This window comes from Quercus suber, unplaced genomic scaffold, assembly GCF_002906115.3.
Source record: "Quercus suber isolate HL8 unplaced genomic scaffold, Cork oak 2.0 scaffold_31, whole genome shotgun sequence".
NCBI lineage: Eukaryota > Viridiplantae > Streptophyta > Magnoliopsida > Fagales > Fagaceae > Quercus > Quercus suber.
Window position 1 is genome coordinate 1,103,747 of NW_027069496.1, and position 19,146 is coordinate 1,122,892.

General features: G+C 31.9%; 1 protein-coding gene across 1 annotated transcript in view; it reads right to left on the reverse strand.

Moving 5' to 3' along the window:
• The window catches only part of LOC112004928 (probable LRR receptor-like serine/threonine-protein kinase At1g56130), a 28,218-nt gene extending 12,280 nt beyond the window's left edge, over window positions 1–15,938 (reverse strand). The window contains exons 1-6 of the mRNA XM_024037169.2: window positions 15,738–15,938; window positions 8,802–8,982; window positions 1,159–1,227; window positions 870–941; window positions 704–775; window positions 292–363 (exon numbers count right to left, since the gene is read on the reverse strand). Of these exons, the coding sequence (XP_023892937.1) occupies window positions 292–363; window positions 704–775; window positions 870–941; window positions 1,159–1,227; window positions 8,802–8,982; window positions 15,738–15,861 (590 nt within the window). The 5' untranslated portion in view covers window positions 15,862–15,938. The remainder of the gene's footprint in view (window positions 1–291; window positions 364–703; window positions 776–869; window positions 942–1,158; window positions 1,228–8,801; window positions 8,983–15,737) is intronic.
• Between the last annotated feature and the right edge of the window lie 3,208 nt (window positions 15,939–19,146).

The following is a 19,146-nucleotide window of genomic DNA, read 5'->3' on the forward strand; positions in this document are numbered from 1 at the left end:
GCAATAGCAGTATCATTTTTGCCAATTCATTACTGATAATAGTAATAATGTACCTCCGCCATTTAAAATATATTTAAAAAAATTATGATTCACTTTCTTCTTCTTTTTTGTCCTGGTATAACATACAGTCTTGCATATGAAAAACTTGCAATTGGCATATAATATTTGTTGTGACAAAGTTCTTATAACCATGAGCCACAGACATGATATTACTAGAAGCTAGATTAGAACCATTCCAACGTCTGCCTAACCCGGCTATAAAATATATTCAAATAGATTTTCTAAACTTACAGCTGTTCTAATTTCAATAAATTCCCAAGCTCAGATGGGAGAGAACCTGTGAAGTCGTTTCTCAAAATAGACCTACAAAATTAACAAGTAAAACAATAAATGAATTATAATTTATAAACCAAGGATTTGATTCTCTCAGGTGTAGATCATCATGATCAAGCACGTGAAATGCATAACCCCAGCCCAAAAAAAAAAAATTATGTGAAATGCAGAAACTAACAGAATAGGCGTTCTTTACACTTGCATCTGAGTGACTACTAAATTCATATTTTTGTGAAAACCTTCTTCAAATATTTTTAATGGGAAGTTATATATGCATCCTATGGGCCTCGCATCATCAGTGTCTAAAACAAAACACCACCACCAAAATGCCACATAGATGACTTACAAATTTTGAATGAGGATAACTTACAATGATAATAAATTCGTAAGATTTCCAAGTTCCTTTGGAACTGTCCCGGATAGTGCATTGACGGCAAAACCCCTAATTTAATAAACATCAGAAAAAATAGAAATGTTAACTAACATTAAATTTACTATGTTCTATGAGTTTCAAATCAAAATTCGGATGGGCTTACAGGTATTGCATGCGAGTTAGATTGCCAATGGACGCAGAAAGGTTACCTGTCAAGTAATTATTGGCCAAATTCCTGTAAGAAATGTTGGAAGATAAGCACATTTAGTAGATTATAATGAAAATAAACCATCCTGGAAAACTAGTACACCACATCTAATGTAAATTTCAATTTGTTGACATACTGCATCACATTTTCAAGGTCTAAATTCAATTCTAACTTACACGAATAAGAATTTAATCAATATTCATGCAATATGCAAATAAACAAACATATAAAGAAGAAATCATACAGATTGAAGAGGTAAGTCAAACTCCATAGTTCATCTGGGATTACGCCAACAACCTTGTCATTAACCTTCCTGTAAAGAAAAGTAAATAAATAAATCATCAACCATGGAAAGAAAGATTCATAAACTGAAGAGATGCTCAAGATATTCTGTAGTGTAGGTTCTGTACATTTACATATGACTCATAGATGCCACTGACCTGAATTGGCACATGAGCTTACATTTTATCAAAATTTTGAGCTGAAAATACTTTGATTTTTTATGATGGTATGATGTGAGTGTGATATTACATGCTCAAAAGTCAAAACCCTTTTATATATAAACTTCTTTTTTTGACTCCTAAAATAAAAATTTGAACACCCTAACTCGAAATTTTTTTTAGACCCAGCTGAAATAAGCTTGATTATGATTATCTTAGTACTACTTTCACAATATTCTCACAATAATTTTACAGTAAAGGTCAAGTAGCAAGTTGTAACTAGTTTTTATCTAGACCCACAACTGACATTACTTTTTTACACACCTTTAACAACTTGCCACCTAGATTTTGTTGTGAAAGTGTTGTGTGATCAGTAGCACTATGCCTAAAATTGCTCCTTCATTAAAAATAATTAAATAAATCTTCTCTCCGCTCTAGCTTACTTTGTCGTTGACGATGGAATGAAACTGCTTTTCTTCCCTTTTCTTCTTCATTAGCAAAAAATGGCTCCACATGTACAACCAACCAATTTGTATCTACATCTGTGATTCATTTCTCATTTTCTCTATTTCTCTTTCTGCCTTCCATGTTTTCTTTCTATCTAGTCAAGTAGTTTGATAAGTGCTCCAAGAAGTCTTTTAATGCTTGCTCTAATTTCAAGAGAATGACCACGTGTATGGCTAACAAGCCATACACTACATAAACAAAAACTTATAGCAACCACTATTTTTTTTTCTTTTTTTTTTTTTTCTTTTTTTGAGGAAGACTATTTTTTTTGTTAGTTTCACATTTACTCACAGTCCTACTCCTAGGTGTGTTATTATTCTTTTATATCGTATATTTTTATTTAATTGATATTAGATAAAAAAAATTATTATTAATTTGACAAAAAAGTATGATTAGTTATTTAATTATATTTATTTATGCATTTAATGGTTGTTGTCTTACCAATCTTTTAAACTATTAATAATTTTTTTAGACTATTATACAATATAATTGTATTGTATTCTAAATTGTACTTAAAACACTATTTTAGATTATTGTATATAATGTTTCTCACAAAAAAAAAAAAAAAAAAAAAAAAAAAAAAAAAAAAGAAGAAGAAGAAGAAGAAGAAGAAGATTATTGCATATAATATGTGTGGGGGCCTTTTTACATTGATGGGCCTTAACCCGTTTGCTACACCAAGGCCTGTGAGTTAGTGGGTAAGGGAGTTGGGACTGGCCCCTTAGGAATCATACTGCAGGCTAGCTTATGCGCAAGTCAAGCATGCTCAATGTTGAGACAGCTCAAGAATGGTATGGCAGGTAGGGCACAGCAGGTATAGTCGTGGTAGAATAACTATCACAACTAGCATAGCAAAAGATACTACAGCAGAATGACTCCTATAATAAAGTATGCCAAATGAAGCTACAGCAAAATAACTAATACCGCAAATAAAATAATAGGGGTTACAGCTAAACAACTGAAATAGAAAATAGACATAAGGAAATCACAGATAACAGCTAAAAAAAAACATAAAACACTACAGCAAAATGAATAACTACTAGAGTGTCAAGCAAGCTAAAAGGTACCACTACAGAGTGGTAATGACGATTTTAAGTAAGTGTGAAAGGGATGGTTAGCTTTCCCATTCTTGGGTTGAATCGTTCAGCAAGAACGGGTCCAAGAAGGAAACCAAACGCCAACACGGGTAATCTCGTTACAGGTTTCTGCCATTGAAATTACTCATGCTGGAGAAATGGCCTAAATGGTTTTGGATTCCAATTGATAGAGTTTCAAAGAGTGGGAATGTCGAGAGGGAAAGGAAAAATGGTCTATTGATGCATGTCTCTATTTCTGCCGTGTTTTCTCTCCTCCTTATTTTTTACTACTTAGTTTTTTCTTTTGTTCTCTGATTCTTAGTTCTTTCTTACTCTTTCTCCCTCTCTGTTCCTCCCCTTTTCATGGTTACCTCTCTTCCTTTTTATACTGCTTGATTTTATGGGATTTCTCCCTTTTGTCCCTAAGGCTCCACCAACCGTTTTTGGTTTTTTGTGGACATCTCTCTAGGATTGCCCATTAACCCATTGGCTACCCAGCCACTACCTCTGCTCAGAGTGTGCTTGCTGCACCACTCCCCATCCCCAGACAAAATTCCTTGTTTTGTTTCTCTTCTCTCTCAATTTCTGCCTCCCTCAATGGATGATTAAGCTACCTCACCACCTACCTCTATGGCATGCATCAAATGGCCCCAGCCCCTTGCTTGCCTCTTTTGGGCAAAATGCCATCCCAACAAGGCATTTCTCCAAAAGAAGCCTCGGTAGGAACTCTAGAGTAGACCCCCCTTTCTCCCCACCACCAAACCACACCCTTTGAATTCCTTGACTGAGGGCCCACCTCCCTTATATTGACTGGGTACAAATAGGTGGTGCTCTAGCCCTTGTGTGAGCTCCACTATCCTCTGTGTTTGTCTTCTTTTACTCCCACGTCATTCCTGCCATTCTTGCCTTGTCTCATTCTGCTGCGTGTGTTGGGTTTGTGCTTATCTCCCACGTCATGAAGGGTGCGTGGGCTTTTGGTCTTGTATTGCTTCCCTTCCTTTCCTCATGGACTGGGTATTGTCTAGGCAGAAGATTCCACCGTTCCAGCCCATAGGCCTGCTGGCTGTCATTCCTGCCATGTTGGCCCATTGAATTTATTACCTCTCCTTTTGGGCTTCCTCGATCCATTTACTTTATCTTTATCTCTTATTGTGCTCATGGGTCTGTTGGTTGTTATTCTTATCATGTTGGCCCATTAAATTTATTACCTCTTTCCTTAGACTTACTCGGCCCATTTACTTTATCTTAACCTCTTATATTGTGCCCATGAGCCTGTTGGCTGTCATTCTTGCATAGTTGGCCCATTGGGTTTATTATCTCTTTTTATGGGCTTCCCTGACCCATTTATTTAATCTTGATCTCTTATTATTTTCATGGGCCTGTTGGCTGTATTCTTGCCACGTTGACCCATTGAATTCATTACCTCTTCTCTTGAGCTTCCCTGGCCTATTTACTTTACCTTTACTGTTAGGATATATGTGATTCAATGTTAAGAACATATGTCACTATTTTATGCAATTGGCTAATTTTTTGACAAAATGCACTTTACTTGTAATTGGGTAGATCTAGGATGTGTTTAATACTTCAAAGAATAAGAGTTCAAGTCTAGTATTGAAGCCATGCAATCTGTCCAAGAAACAAGTGAAGAAGTGCTGATTCATTAAAGCTCAATAGCTGCTCGACAAATAGCTATCTATTGAAGTTTAATGAGGCTCGACAGATACTATCTATCGAGGTATCTATCGAGAATTATGAAAATCAGTTTTTCAGATCTGATTTTCGGCACATGCTTATGTATTTGTATAGGATTTCTTTTCTCACAACCCTAGACATATATAAGACTTATTTTAGAGGTCGTCACATAAGAGAATACAAGGAGAACACATGCAAAAGGTGACCGGTGCCTTATTCTCTCTGAAAGAAGTTACTGCGTCTTTACGCGTTAGAGTTTTGTAACCAAGTGCTTTTTAATCTTCATTGTTGATGAAGTGAAGAACTTTGCAGCCAACATCTTCTTCAAGTTGGTATGTTAGTCACGTACTGGGAGCCATGCATCATTAGTTAATCACGTACTGGGATCCGTGCAAAATGTTGGCGTTCATATATTGAAGAGTTTAGAGATTCTGAAGCGGTAGAAGGTTTTTGCTATAAGTTCATTTACAAGGATTGTAAAATCTAGGGACAAAGGTTTTGTACTAGATCTGAAACTTCTCTTTACTATAATGGATTGTTTTTCGGGAAGGTTTCCCCCCAGGTTTTTTACTGTGAAATTAGTTTATTTTATTGGTTTTCTTGGGTCATTATATCTTGTCTTATTTATTTTTTCACTGCATGATTTTGACATAATATTGATGTTTGTTTTTTTAACAAGTTTTATTCATAATAAATTTAATTAACAACTTGGGTTTAAAACTTGTTAATTCTATTAACCGGGGTCTAAATTTCCCAACATTTACCTTTACTTCTTATTGTGTTCATGGGCCTACTAGCTATCATTCCTACCACGCTGGCCCATTGAATTTATTACCTTATTTTTACCACTTATACTCTTTTTTCCTCTCATTTTCCTTGTTGTTAGGCTTCTTCTGCCATTGGGCCTTTTGTCAAAAATGGGCATCAATAATAAGAAAGTTGTATACATAGAAAAAAAATTAATTATTTTATTTTTTCTCCCCACAACAAATTCCTAATTCCGAAACTATTTACCTTCATAGAAAAAAAAAATCATAGAGCCGCCATTGACCACATGAGAAGCACCATAAGGCACCCCCATGGTAGCTTTGTTCTTTCTTGGGTAGCATAAAAATTAATAATTTTTGTGATTTCCTATTTAGGTGAACTTATTTGGCCAAAATACACTGATACTCCCTTAAATTTACCAACTGCTTAAAAAAGTTACTGTTAATGGTCATTTTCTTAGCTACCGTTAGTCCCCTTACGTATATGAATAGGAGAGATATGATGTGACTTTTTTAAAGTGATGTAGCAATGTCGTTCTTGCACTGAGAAAAACGGTTTGCCCACATTTTTAGAAGGAAAAAAAGTTAATGAGTGTCCTAAAGGCATTAGTTTAGAAAATATTTTTAGAATTTTTTTATGAAAAGAAAAAAGTAACTAACTTTTTTAACAGCTTTTTATATTTTTCATGAAAGTGGTATTAAAACTTTCCTAAAATGGTCTATTAACAAATTGTCTAAAGGCACCCGTTAACAGGACTCCTTAAAAAATAATATATTCTCTTCCCTTTATAATCCTATATATCCCATTCGTTTGTATTTTTGTTTTATTTCTACTCTATGTCGTTCACGTCTGCAAAAGCAACGAGATGAACACACATTATCCAGTAAGATTCTTTATATCTTATCAAATCATTGCTCTATATACAAAATTCAATAACCTTCAATCTAATCATTTTATAATAAATAAATAAAATCTGTCACGCAAGAGAGACGATTCTTACTTGGGTTCAGCAGGGTGTGCCACAAATGGTTGATGTGACAAATTTTTATTGGTTCTAAATTGAGCCTATGACTAACATCACTTTTTTTTACTTATCAATAATCATTTACCATATCAACTATTTGTAAAAAAGTTTATAATTTTATATATATATATATATATATTTTAATATTAAAAATGTTGCTACTTCACTTAAAAAGAGCCACATCATTACTCTATTATCCATATAGGCTCATTTTTTAAACTTCAATGACCAAAAGTAGGAATGACAAAGGGTTTGTACTGTCTCATCCCTAACCCTACCCTTAGGACCCTGCAGGACCTGCCTTGATATCGATTATACTTCAAATTATAATTAATTGATCATTAAATCAAACTAATTTTTACCAAGGACTAAATAATATTGTGCAAAGTGTTTAACAAGATAGTATTACAACAAAAACAAGAAGTCTTAATATCCAAGCATTTAAATACTTAATAATACAAACTAAGTCTCTTAAGTCTTAATATTAATAGTCTAAGACATAACTGTTAGGTTCTAAGACTTTAGGAACTAATGTATTAGAACTTCAATCTGTATATGTTGGCAAACCATGATCAAAACACTTAATTTAGGCTTAGACTTGCTCCAATGTTGGTTTAATGTAGGTTTGGAATCAAGTAATTGCTGGAAATTACTATTCAATTTTTGCAAGACTCGATTGATCGAAAATTAGACTCGATCGATCGAAAATCGTTGATCAACAATTTTCTGCAAAATTCTCAAATCAGCCCAAGCCCATATGACGTGTAGGGTTAAGTGTTTCACTCCAAGTATAAAAGGAAAAACTCTAGCTACGTTTTAGAGGTCTTTGTTGAGTTGTGTGTTGAATCTTTTATGAGATCTGAGAATTGTTTACCTTCAAACACACACATAGAGCTATCAAGATCAAGATTCACATTAAGAACTTAATGGTTGTTTCAGTTGCTACATAAAGAATTTTCAAGAAGATCTAAAACCTTTGAGAGGTGTCTCAAAGTCACAAGTAGGAGAACTTGTGATTGCTGCAAATCAATGAAAGAAGTAGTCCGTGGACTCGGAGCTGTCACGTGGTTGTGGTAGTAAGGTTTCTAGACGAGGTAGCAATGGGATGTTAGTGGTCTAAGTCTTATTGTACAAATTTCAATTCTTTCATAGTAGATCTGTTTTTACCTTGAAGATAGCTAAATTAAATCCTCCCCAGGTTTTTTAACGGTTTGGTTTTCCTGGGTCATTAGATATGTGTTCTTTACTTTCCGCATTATGTTTGTTTTACACATATTTTTTTAACCTAGTTTTAATTAACAAACTTGTTAATCAACTTGGCTTAATATTAGGTTAAACATATTGTGTTAAGGGGTCTAAAAATTAACAAGAACACCACACAGTGCACCATTGACGTGATGGTCACTTTATAAGTACAAGTTCTTATGGAATGGGGAGAGGGGGGTAAGGGCCGAGATTTAAGTTTTTAGAAATGAACTTCACATACATATACACTTAGATTAGATTAAAAAAAAAAACAGTTTAAGGCATAACAAACACACATATACACTTTAAGATTAAAAAAAATTCTAAGACATCACAATATAATCCAACCTCCTAAAACATAACAACGACCTTACTTGAACAGGATCCTAAAACATAACAAAATACGCATTGCTTAGCTCTTTAAGAATAGCCTTTTTCAATGCAGAAACCCGTCCTTGCACCACAATCTCTATGGGGTGGAGAAAGGAAGGGCAAAATTGTCATTCCCAACTAAAAACTCTTACTTTGTAAACTCTAGGGTCCATAAGTATATTTTGACAAACTTATTTTCATCTTAAAAGAAAATGGACTTTTGACTCTCCAAAAATTGCTCATTGATTACAATATAAATAAATAAATAAATTTAAAATAAAATAAAATAAAACTCAACCTTAACCAATGTGTGTAAGACACCTGTTAGTCAAAACCAGAGAAAATGTATAACTTTCTATAGTATTAACTTTTTCAAGGAACAAAGAAACAAAACAACTTATTTTCATCTAATGTATTACCTTTTTCAAGGTATAACTTTTTAAAGTATTTTTTTTTCCCGAGTTGACGATAACTAGACAATAAGTTAAAAATAATAGGGACGATATTGATTGCTAAGAAAAAGTAAGAACCAAATTGGAAGTGACTCCAAAATATAGTGACCAAATTAAATGGTAATTTCGCCAAAAAATTATTGAGCTAGAATAAAAGAGATACTTGTAATCTACTAGTGAAGAATTTTATTTAACTTGAACCACGCAATTTTTTTTTTTTTTAAGGTATGGATATTGTAAATTTATAATTCTATGTAGAAAAAAAAGGCATGGAAAACAAAACATGAGGATATAAAAAGTGAGACACGTACAATTGGGCAATATGGCAGGTAGAGTTAGCTGAACATTCGCATTTGATTAAGGGGTTGTAGTTTTGGTTGTCGATGTCGGTCGAGTCGATGGCCACTCCACTACATAGTTCCCCACTTATATTCCATTGACCTGATGGTGCTGAGATCCCCCATTTTTGAAATATTGAATTCAAAATTCTCACTGCAATCAAATTCACAATATAAAGTCATTCTGTCTAGTTCAGTAAAAGAAAGCCAGTAACGTATTTTCTTAGCGTGCAGGCCTTTGCAATGGCTTGAGTTTGTTTAAGCAATAAAGTATGTACAGTAATAAGTTTTAAAAACTTTAAGGTTGAAACAACCCAATTTTAAATGGTGTAAAATTAATGTTTAAAAAATAAAAAAATAAGATTATATCCAAATTTAAATATGAAAAAGTGTCAGCTCAACATATATTTGTGAATATGAATATATAAATAGGTTGGAGGTTTTCTCAAAAAAATAGGTTGGAGGGATGGTGGCTATATAAATCCAATACATCTACCAACAACAAAAAAATGACAAAATTTAGTTACAAAATTGATTATAATTTAATTTATTGGAGGTGAATTTAGCTACAAAATTTATTGGAGGTGAATTTTGACAAATCCACCATTGAATTACATTTACTTCTTATATCATTCATGCTTGCAAAAATTTTATAAAATTTAAGATCAATAACTATGTCACCAATAAATTGTTTAAATTGTAAGTTTTTGTAGTTTAAAAATATACATAAAATATAAACTTATAGATTATAGAGTAAATAATATCCAATTTGTATAAAATTTGACATATGTATTATGAGCATAAAGAACATACAATTCAACGGTTAGATTTTCAAAATATATAGTAATATTAATTTTTTTAAAGGAAATTATAATCTTAGGCTACAATCAATTTTGTAGCTAAAACTTTGTCAAAAAAAAAAAAAAAGATACTTTTTTATTTTTATAATTATTGAAGTAATTTATGCATAATAAAATAATATCAATTTTGGAATAAAGTGGAACTAACATTATGCTAATCACAACTCTTTTTTTCTTTTTCTTTTTTTCTTTTTTTATGTAAATACCGTAACTTTCATTAAGAAGAAAAGAAGTTCAAAATATCGTGAGCCAAAGTAGACTCAAGCGTACTAAGATTTTCTTCTATCCATATTACATAATGATCAACACCCTTGGCATATTGTGCCAAGATATGTATCAGTCGATTCTCTTGACGCTTCACATGACAAACCTGGACCCTTGGCATATTACCTAATCACAAATTATTACCATGACAAATTGTGAAAATATATATCCTTGACATTTTCACCATAACTTTTTTAATATATATATATATATATATATTAATAGGTGAAGCTAAAAGAAAATCCAATTAGGTTTTAAATTGGATTCCAGTTGTTGTCTAATTTTGCGCCACGAGTCCTATTTAAGTTTTTTCAATTTTTGTTCTAGGTGAGTTAATGAAGTACAAAAGATGAAGGGTCTATTATAAATAAATCATCAAAAACTCAATAAACAAAAAAAGAAAGAGTAAACTCATGTGTATATCCAAAAGAAATTAAAATTAAAGAAAAATAAAAGAGAGAGAGAGAGAGAGAGTATAATTCGAATTCATATATATGTGTAATTATAATTTTTTTTTTTTAATTGTACCATGCATATGCACGAATTATTGGCAGTCAGGTGAAGGTTATTAGCAGTGGACCCTCAATTATGCATGTCATGCATGTGGATGATGTGACAGTGATGGAGCTAGAAATTTGTCGTTGGAGAGCTGAGTAATAAATTAGATGATTAACACAATCATCCATACTATGTACAATTATCTAAACTAATAATATAAACACAATTCAATATACAATACAAGTTTTTTTTTTTTTTTTTTTTGATAGATATATACAATACAAGTTAAGTAGATTAATTTATAACTTGATAGCTCTTAATTTGCATATTGACCTAGGTTTTCAAATTAAATTACAACACATTAATTATAATAATTAAGATTAAAAAATATTATTAATAGCTTAAAAGATGGCTTAAAAAAATATAACAATGACTGAAATGCATAAAAAAATTTGAATCAGTTAACTAATTATATATTTTTGTCAAATTAATAATAATTTATTATATTTATATGTTATATAATATATTTATCAATTAAAAAATAAAGAATAGAAGAAGAAAAGCCACACACCACAACTGAGAGTAAACTAAAGTGATATCAAGTTTTACTCTTGAAGTGTTTGGTTTTTAAACCAATTGGAGCAAGCAGTAGTAGAAGCTTGGACTCTGTAAACTGTAAAGCACTTAGTATCAACTACTTGAAGTAAAGAAGGGAAAGAAAAGGCAAATGAGACAGAGAGAGACAAAGGAGAAAACTAAGGGAATGCAGACTGTAAATCTACTAGTGGCAGTGGCACCATTGGCGTAATTTTTTGAAGATGAAAGAAAAAAAAAGTGTACGGAACATTTTTGTTTTTGTTTTTGAGAATACTATATATTTTTAACTATATCCTATGTATGGATTGAACATATATCCTTCAACTATCAATACCAAAGTAAGCCAGGGAGATTTTTTGCTCAACAAAATGAGGAAGGAACAAATTAAATTTTGAAACCTATTTTATCTCTTGAGAAAACTGTTAAATCCAAGGAATTTCTCCACACACACACCAAAAAAAAAAAAAAACCAACGGGAGGATGGGGAGCCAAAAGGTTATCTTCTATGAAAAAAATTCTAAAATTTTAGGATATTTTTATTTATGAGTGTATATATTTTTAAATTTTATTTTAAATTAGGGGCCATGGAATCAATGTGGCTCCGCCACTATGTGGTGTCCATTAACCAGTGTTTTGAAAAGTATTGTGGTCAGTTAGGTCAGATCATTAATAGAAGTGAAATGCTAAGTTTACATTATTTTCACAACAAATTTTATGTGGCAAGTTGCTATTGATTGTCACAAGTGTAATTTAAGTCGTCGATTTAAATTAAAACCAATAACATTTTTCCACCAATGATTTGTTGCAACAGTATTGTAAAAATGTTGTGGATATAAGACTTTTCTTAATAGAAACAAATGTGGGGTGTTTTTGTTCAAGCACGGTCCAAAACAAAACAGCAGAGCTCTAAAACAGATTCTTCACACGAAAAGCCTCAAGGGAGACGCAATCTAGAAATATTTTAGATGGTGATAAATTGCCTCAAGGGAGACTCCGTCTACAAATAATTTAGATGTAGATAAATTCCACATTCATCTGTTGGTTACAGATGAGACACCAACATTGTGAATGAATATGTAAAGAGGGAGTTGTGTGATAAAATCGGCAGATCAAATATCATATGATTGCAACATGCAGAATCAAGAAACCAATAAAAGGATTTTACTACTATAGTAGAATGAATAAAAGAAAATAAAATTTGAAGATGGGATAGGACATGGCTGATAAAGGCTGCTAGATCAACTACTGTGACTATAAATGTCGTAATGGAGGACAAGCTAAAGATGTTTGTGTTAGCCGTTGGGGTTGGAGGATGTAAGGCAGTTTGCAACGGAGAAATGCTAAGTTGGGCTATTTATGAGTCTCAAATGAGAAAAATGAACCTAAAATTTGAAATTTCTCCCAAAAAAATAGACGTGAAAAAGTGCCCTAATTGGAAAAAAAAAAAAATTGATTGCCAAAAACAATCATTGCCGATGACTGATGACCAGCAAATTGGTCAATGGTGTAATGCGGTAATTGACTTAACTTGCGTGCTGAAGTGGTAGGATTGCGGGGCAAAATGCATTGACTTGGGAGGATGACGTGGCACAAGTTCTGACATGTCAGCACTAGTGTGGTTGCTAACTAGCACTATAGGTGTCTATTAGCTTTTGATGTATAACGGTAACACGTTTATAAGGGTAGCGCGTGTTAATCACTCAACAAATAAAATAGTCTCCAGTTAAAATTTTAGTTGAACTTGTCAAAAACACCCACACATTTGAATCAATATTTTGTTCAAAATCTTTAACAATGAACAGTGTCCTTAATACTAATATTGAGACATTGTCCTTAAAAGTTCGGTTCGTGGTCCGATTTTCAGTAGTGATTCGATGTCCAATAGTATTTTCGATAGTCCAACAGTGAGGCTTCGATGGTCCGATTTGTGCTTCATTCGGTGGTCCGACCTATTGCTCCATAAGATTTTCGGTGGTCTGATCTGATTTCTATTGGTTCTTCGTGGGTCTTATTTGATTTTTGAAGGTGGCTGGTGTTTATTTTATTGTTTTTCTTTCTTTCTTCAGCTGGTAGGGCGATGTGGTAGTGGGTTTGGGTTTGTAATTTGGTTGTATTTTAGTGGTTGGGGGTTGCAGTTGTGGGTAGTGATGACAGTGGCAGTTGTTATTGTTGTAATTGTGGCAGTGGTTGAGTGGATTTCGTGGCTAGTGGGTTGTGGTGGGTGCTGGCTGATGATTTTTTTTTTTTTTGGTGGTGACTGACGGTGGGTTGTTGGGTTAAAATGAATTGAATTCTTGTAATTAATTAATTAATTATTCAAGTTAATTAATTAGATCAAATTTCATGCAATAGTGTGACAACACAAATAAATCACCAAATTATCTAAATGCAATGGAAAATAAATTTGACACAGGTAATTTGTTTACGAATAAAAAAAACTATCGAGGCAAAATCCCACCAGGTAATTTTAAGGTCACCACTCCTAAGAACCCACTATTATCAATCACAGACGGTTACAAATATAAAGAATCTTACCAAACCCTTTAGCATATCTCGAAATACAAACCTACAGTTGAATCCTTAGTGGTACACCTTCAATTAGGCCCAGTGCTTATAAGCTAAAGGTGAAAGGGAAGGTGGGAGGCGTCTTTCTCCGACGTGGGATTGAGCAAATCTGTGAGGGTCTTCACCCCAGTGCCGACTCAATGGGTGAGCCAAATAGGCAACCGCCTAAGGCCCCAATGAAAAAAGACCCCTAAATTTTTACCAATAAAAATATTCTTTTACCAATAGAAGTATTAATTAAGCCCTAAATATTCACTAATAAATAAAAAGTAGTTTTTTATCACAGAAATACTAGTTAAAGAAAAATATTTTCATTGGATGAGTCAATCATTTAATCTCTCACATATAAATGTTAAAAAAACTCATTAATCTAACACTAGTATATAAATTTATACTCAAATTCTATTTAGAAATATCAAATATATAACTTTATTTAAATTTTCAATCATAATTTTTTAGTATTTAGTTACTTCATTCAATGAATAGTGTTTATTTTAGTTATATAGTCATTGAATAATGCGATGGGTTCATTTTAATTTGTAATTTTTTTCTAAAAAAATAGATTTTAAATGAAAAAAAAAAAAACAAAAGTTAAATAAATATTCTATTAATATTCAAAATATAAGAATAGACATGATTTGAAGTTGTCGCCTTAGGCCTTACAATACCTTGAGCCGGCCCTACTTTACCCAAAGTAGACAATACCTTCTAAGGGAGAGGTTCGTCTCTCCACAGGTATCGTTAACTTTGATCAAATAAACAAACAAACAAACTTTCCAAAACATAAAAAATAAAAATAAAAATTTTGAAAACAAACTAAAAGTCAAGTACTTATTTAATATTTTCACTTTTCAATACAATTTTTTTGGTTTATGCCCCCATTTAATAAACTTTATGAAATTATTAAGTTTATTATAAAAGAAAATTCTATGTTTACTTTATACTTGTAATATAAATTTACATTGTAAGTAAAATATAAACATTTAAATGTCCATAAATTGAAATAGGCTATAGAGTGATCCCATAATGTAGAGTTTTTTTAATAATAAACAATAAAAACTTTATTCAAAACCAAACAACAGTATTTAAAAAGGAGTAAGCACACACATCAATGAGTCTAAAAAAGAAAAAAAAAAAAAAAAGGGTAAGATATACACATTTTGGCGTAAAACTTATCCACATCAGTGGATGTATAGAATTGCAAATATACAATCTTGCTATGGCACCCAAATATTAAAACCCCAAAACTAAAATTAGAATAATTCATCATAGAACTAGATGAAATCAAAACACAAAATTAACAAAAAGCCATATGAAATCAAGTGAGGACCATGGTAGCACGATATCAAAATCGGAGGTGGCAGTGGTGGGTTGCTACAACTGAGGCTTGCTTAGGTTGGCGGCAGTGAGGATGGGTCAAGTTTAAGATGTTGCTAAGAAGAAGAAGAGTAGTGCGGATAGTAGCAGCTGGGAGAAAATTGAGAGGAGACAGGTGGGAAGTGAGGGGCTAGGATGAGAGAGAGGGTAGGCATGAGTTTTAGATTTGAGAGGTGAGAAGGAATAAATGAAAATATTAATAAAAAGAAGAATAAAAATGATTATTTAAAGGGTAAATTACAAAGTTAGTCCTTATCCTTTGCACTATATTTTAATTTAATCCCTAACCTTTCAATTGTGTCAATTTAGTCTTTAACTTTCTCAGTTTCGTGTTATTTTAGTCTCTGTCGTTATCTTATGAGTAGAAAAAAAAAGATTAAATAATAGAGTTTGTTAAAAAGTGTATTTAAAAATGTAGATAGCTAAGAGTGCTCTCCTAGTAAAAATTAGAACCATTGATAAAGCTAGTAATTTAATAATAGAGTATTTAGTCTAATAAGCCATTATTTACAAATGAGTTCGTTGAAATCCCAGAATCACGATTCGCGAAACTCCCGTTCTGTGCAATGTAAACGCCTAAACAAACGGGCCCTAAATTTGGCTAAATTCTTACCAATGCACTACTAGTTAAAAAAATAATATGCAGTTTTGTATTATTATTTATCTCATATACACAAAAAAAGCAGAGCACTCAGCCACGAACTGTAACCCAATAATCCAAAGGAGAAAGAGAGAGAGAGAGGCACACCTTCAGCAGGGTCTGTCCGAGGTTGGGTTTGATTTTGAGATTGAGATTGAGCTACCTCCACCAGCTGGCCGAAGATGCAAGCAGCACAAAAAGCTATAGCTAGAAGTGGTGGTGATCCCACCATGGCTTTAATCTTTTTCTATAGAGATTGATTAACAAAATTGATGAGCAATGAGACTGCAGAAAACTAGAGAAAGAGCAATAGAGTGAGTACAAAAGATTATTTAAGTGATTTGCTGAGCCACCAGAGGTGTTATATAAATGCCGGGTACGAGGTACGAGGTACAGAGGGAGGTCACAGGGAGGGGGGCCCCACAGTGTGTGGTACCCGGCATATGGGTATAGCATTTAAAAATTGAGCCACCAGACCTGACTAAGACCCGGTTTGAATAGCACAGTTAGTTACTTAATTCAGCGTTCCACGTTTTGCAATGGGGGATCCATGCGCACTAGCTGGAGAGGAAACGCAGGTCTGAAAACACAAGTTTTTTTTGGTTTTGCACCAGACCTGACTAAATGCATTTCCTACTAAAAAAGTCAAGCAAAGAAAAGTCCATCCATCTGGCATCCGGTTAGGCAAAATTTTTTGGTTTTTGCCTTTTCTTGTTTGTCACAATTTTTTTTTTTTTAATTTTAACAAAATTATCTTTAGTACAAATAAGATATTTTTTAAAAAAATATCTTTTTGTCATATATTTAATAAATAAATTACAAAAAATTATATATATGGTCTAATATTTAACAAATAAATTATTGTAAAACAGTGCGATACTAATACATATGTATTTGAAAATTTTCACCACTCATTTTAGTCACGGGGAAGGATTGTTCTCTTTTTCTTCTTTTTAAATTTTAATATGAAAAATATGAAATGAGGTTTATTGATGAGAATTTTATTAATTGTTCGGTTCAAACAAAATTATAGAATTATTATAGACCTTTATCTAAGTTTGACGTTTATAAATATTCAAGTTTTGACTGGTGTTATCATTCTCAAAAAAAATAAAAAAATAAAATAGTTTTGATTTGTGTTAGTAGACGACATGCGATAAGGAGACATTGTTAAAGCACGTCCAGTTTGTGTGTGGGTTGGGTTAATTTATTTTGAACGGTTTATTTTGCATAAAAAAATAAGTTTTTTTTATATAACTTAAAAAATAAGTTTTTAAAAATAAAAAAAATAATATGTATTTTAACACACACACAGAGAGAGGGAATAATGTCTTAAAGAAATTGATAGTGATATATATCCAAAAGGGCCTAACTTAAAAAATAAGTTATATAAATATGTTCATAGCTAAAAATTATATACAATATCATATAATAAAAGTTAAACTTAGAAGCCATGATTAGGCTAAGTTGCTTCGCCAAATTACAATAACTTTTTAAATAAAAACAACAGTTTGTTCGTTCTTACGAACTTCTCCTTAGTATTTTAACAAAACATACAACATTTTGGTCATATTAAACTATTTTTTCTCCTCACTTTTTTTTTTTTTTGGATAAACACCAAAACTTACTACTTAATACTTAATATCAAAAAAAAATAAAAAAAAATAAAAATTCTAGTACAAAACCTATCTCTATATTTAGTATTTGGAAAGTGCTTGGTGCACAACATTTTCACAACACTTTTATAGCTAATCAAAGGTGGTAAGTTGTTATTGGTTCTAATTTGAACTTACCACTGAAATTACTTTTTTGTTCACTAATAACAACCTATAACAATCTACTACTTAAGATTTGTTATGATAGTGTTGTGAAAATGTTGTGGATATAGTATTTTTATTAGTATTTACATTGAACAATTTTTTCCTAATAAACAACTACTTTAATTCATTTTATATTAATTTCTTGGATATGTTAGGATATATTTCCTCAAATTAAGGGATAAGATTTAACAAGAGTTTAATTTAGGTAGAAAATTTGTTTTTGACACAAGCGAGTGAGCAACACCCGTATTTTTTTTTTCTCAAGTTGCATCTTATGTTTCATTACTTATTAAATAATTTTCTTTTATTCGTTGTTAGGACGTAATTTCTCAAACCAAGTGATAAGATTTAACAATAATTTCATTTAGTTAAAATTTTATCATCTAAGTTTTAGAAATTTATATGCTACTCCAACTAAAAGTCTGTTATCAAAACTTATTTATACTATTTTTAGCGTATTCTTATATATTCCTCTACGCACAATTTCTTCTTCTCTCTGTTTTTTTTTTTTTATTTTTTTATTTTACAAACAATACTTATTGTTCTAATGAATTTTTTCTCTCCTTCATTATCAATAATTATCCTTCGCTTGTAATTTCTATATGTTAATTAGAAATCTAACTCTCTTTTTCTTTTCCTTTTTTGTTCTTTCTTATTATTTAAGCAATTTGACGTTAGTGAAATCCATAGTAGAATGCTTTATCAAACCTACCATCCACAATCGTGTATTTTTCTTCTTTGTTTTTGTGTAAGTGTGTGCGTGTGTGTTTTTTTCAAGGTTTTGCTTATGAGTCATAAAAACAATTTTAAATCCATGAAATCCATTATATAAACCTCTATAAATATTTAGGCTTTATCTATTTATTATTTAAGAATTATCAAATTTTGTGTTATCTTCTACAACAAGGGGTTAATCTTTTTATTTATGGGTTGTATTTGTGTTATGTTTAAAAATAAAATAAAAGAGTTGTTAACAATTTCTTAAAAGGAATTACAAGGAGAACTTTGTATCACAAACAAAAACACATTGTTGTGCTAATGATAGTAATCCAACTAGAAGACAACAAAGCAAAATAGATAAGCCTAATTTTTTATTTTTCTTCCTGAATAGAGAGTTAATTTATTAACCTGATTTAAATTCTACTAAATTTTTTAAGTGACTTGTTTAAAAAAAAAATCAAAGTGATTGGCTAATTATTAAGTACTATGTGCTAATTGCTAACTACCAAAACCCACAAGAACTCTAATCTGGACGGGTGACAAATAGTAGCCTATTGTTAATTACTTTTATCACAATTGAAATAATAATTCCCATCAAATACCACTTCCATGGATTAATATCTTAACTATTGTGGGCGTAACGCTAGCGACAAGTGGTTTCCTCATGGAAAGTACGCCTCGGTCTAGAGTGGACTAGGTAGAGGGTGTAAATGAAATCGCTACCTAGATTAGATCTAGGAACCATATATATAATGTCATTGTGGAATGACTAATCTTTACTAGAGCACATGTCCGAAGTTTAGGTATAGGGATGGGAAGGTGTTAGGCACCCAACCCCAGCCAACTGGTCGACCTCCACTTACTATGTTCTGAATCCTAGTCCTATCAAAGGGTCTTCTAATATGTTCATCTTATACCCACACACACTCTAGCATGCATCTAGCACACAACATGACATATTATCCCAATTTCAAACA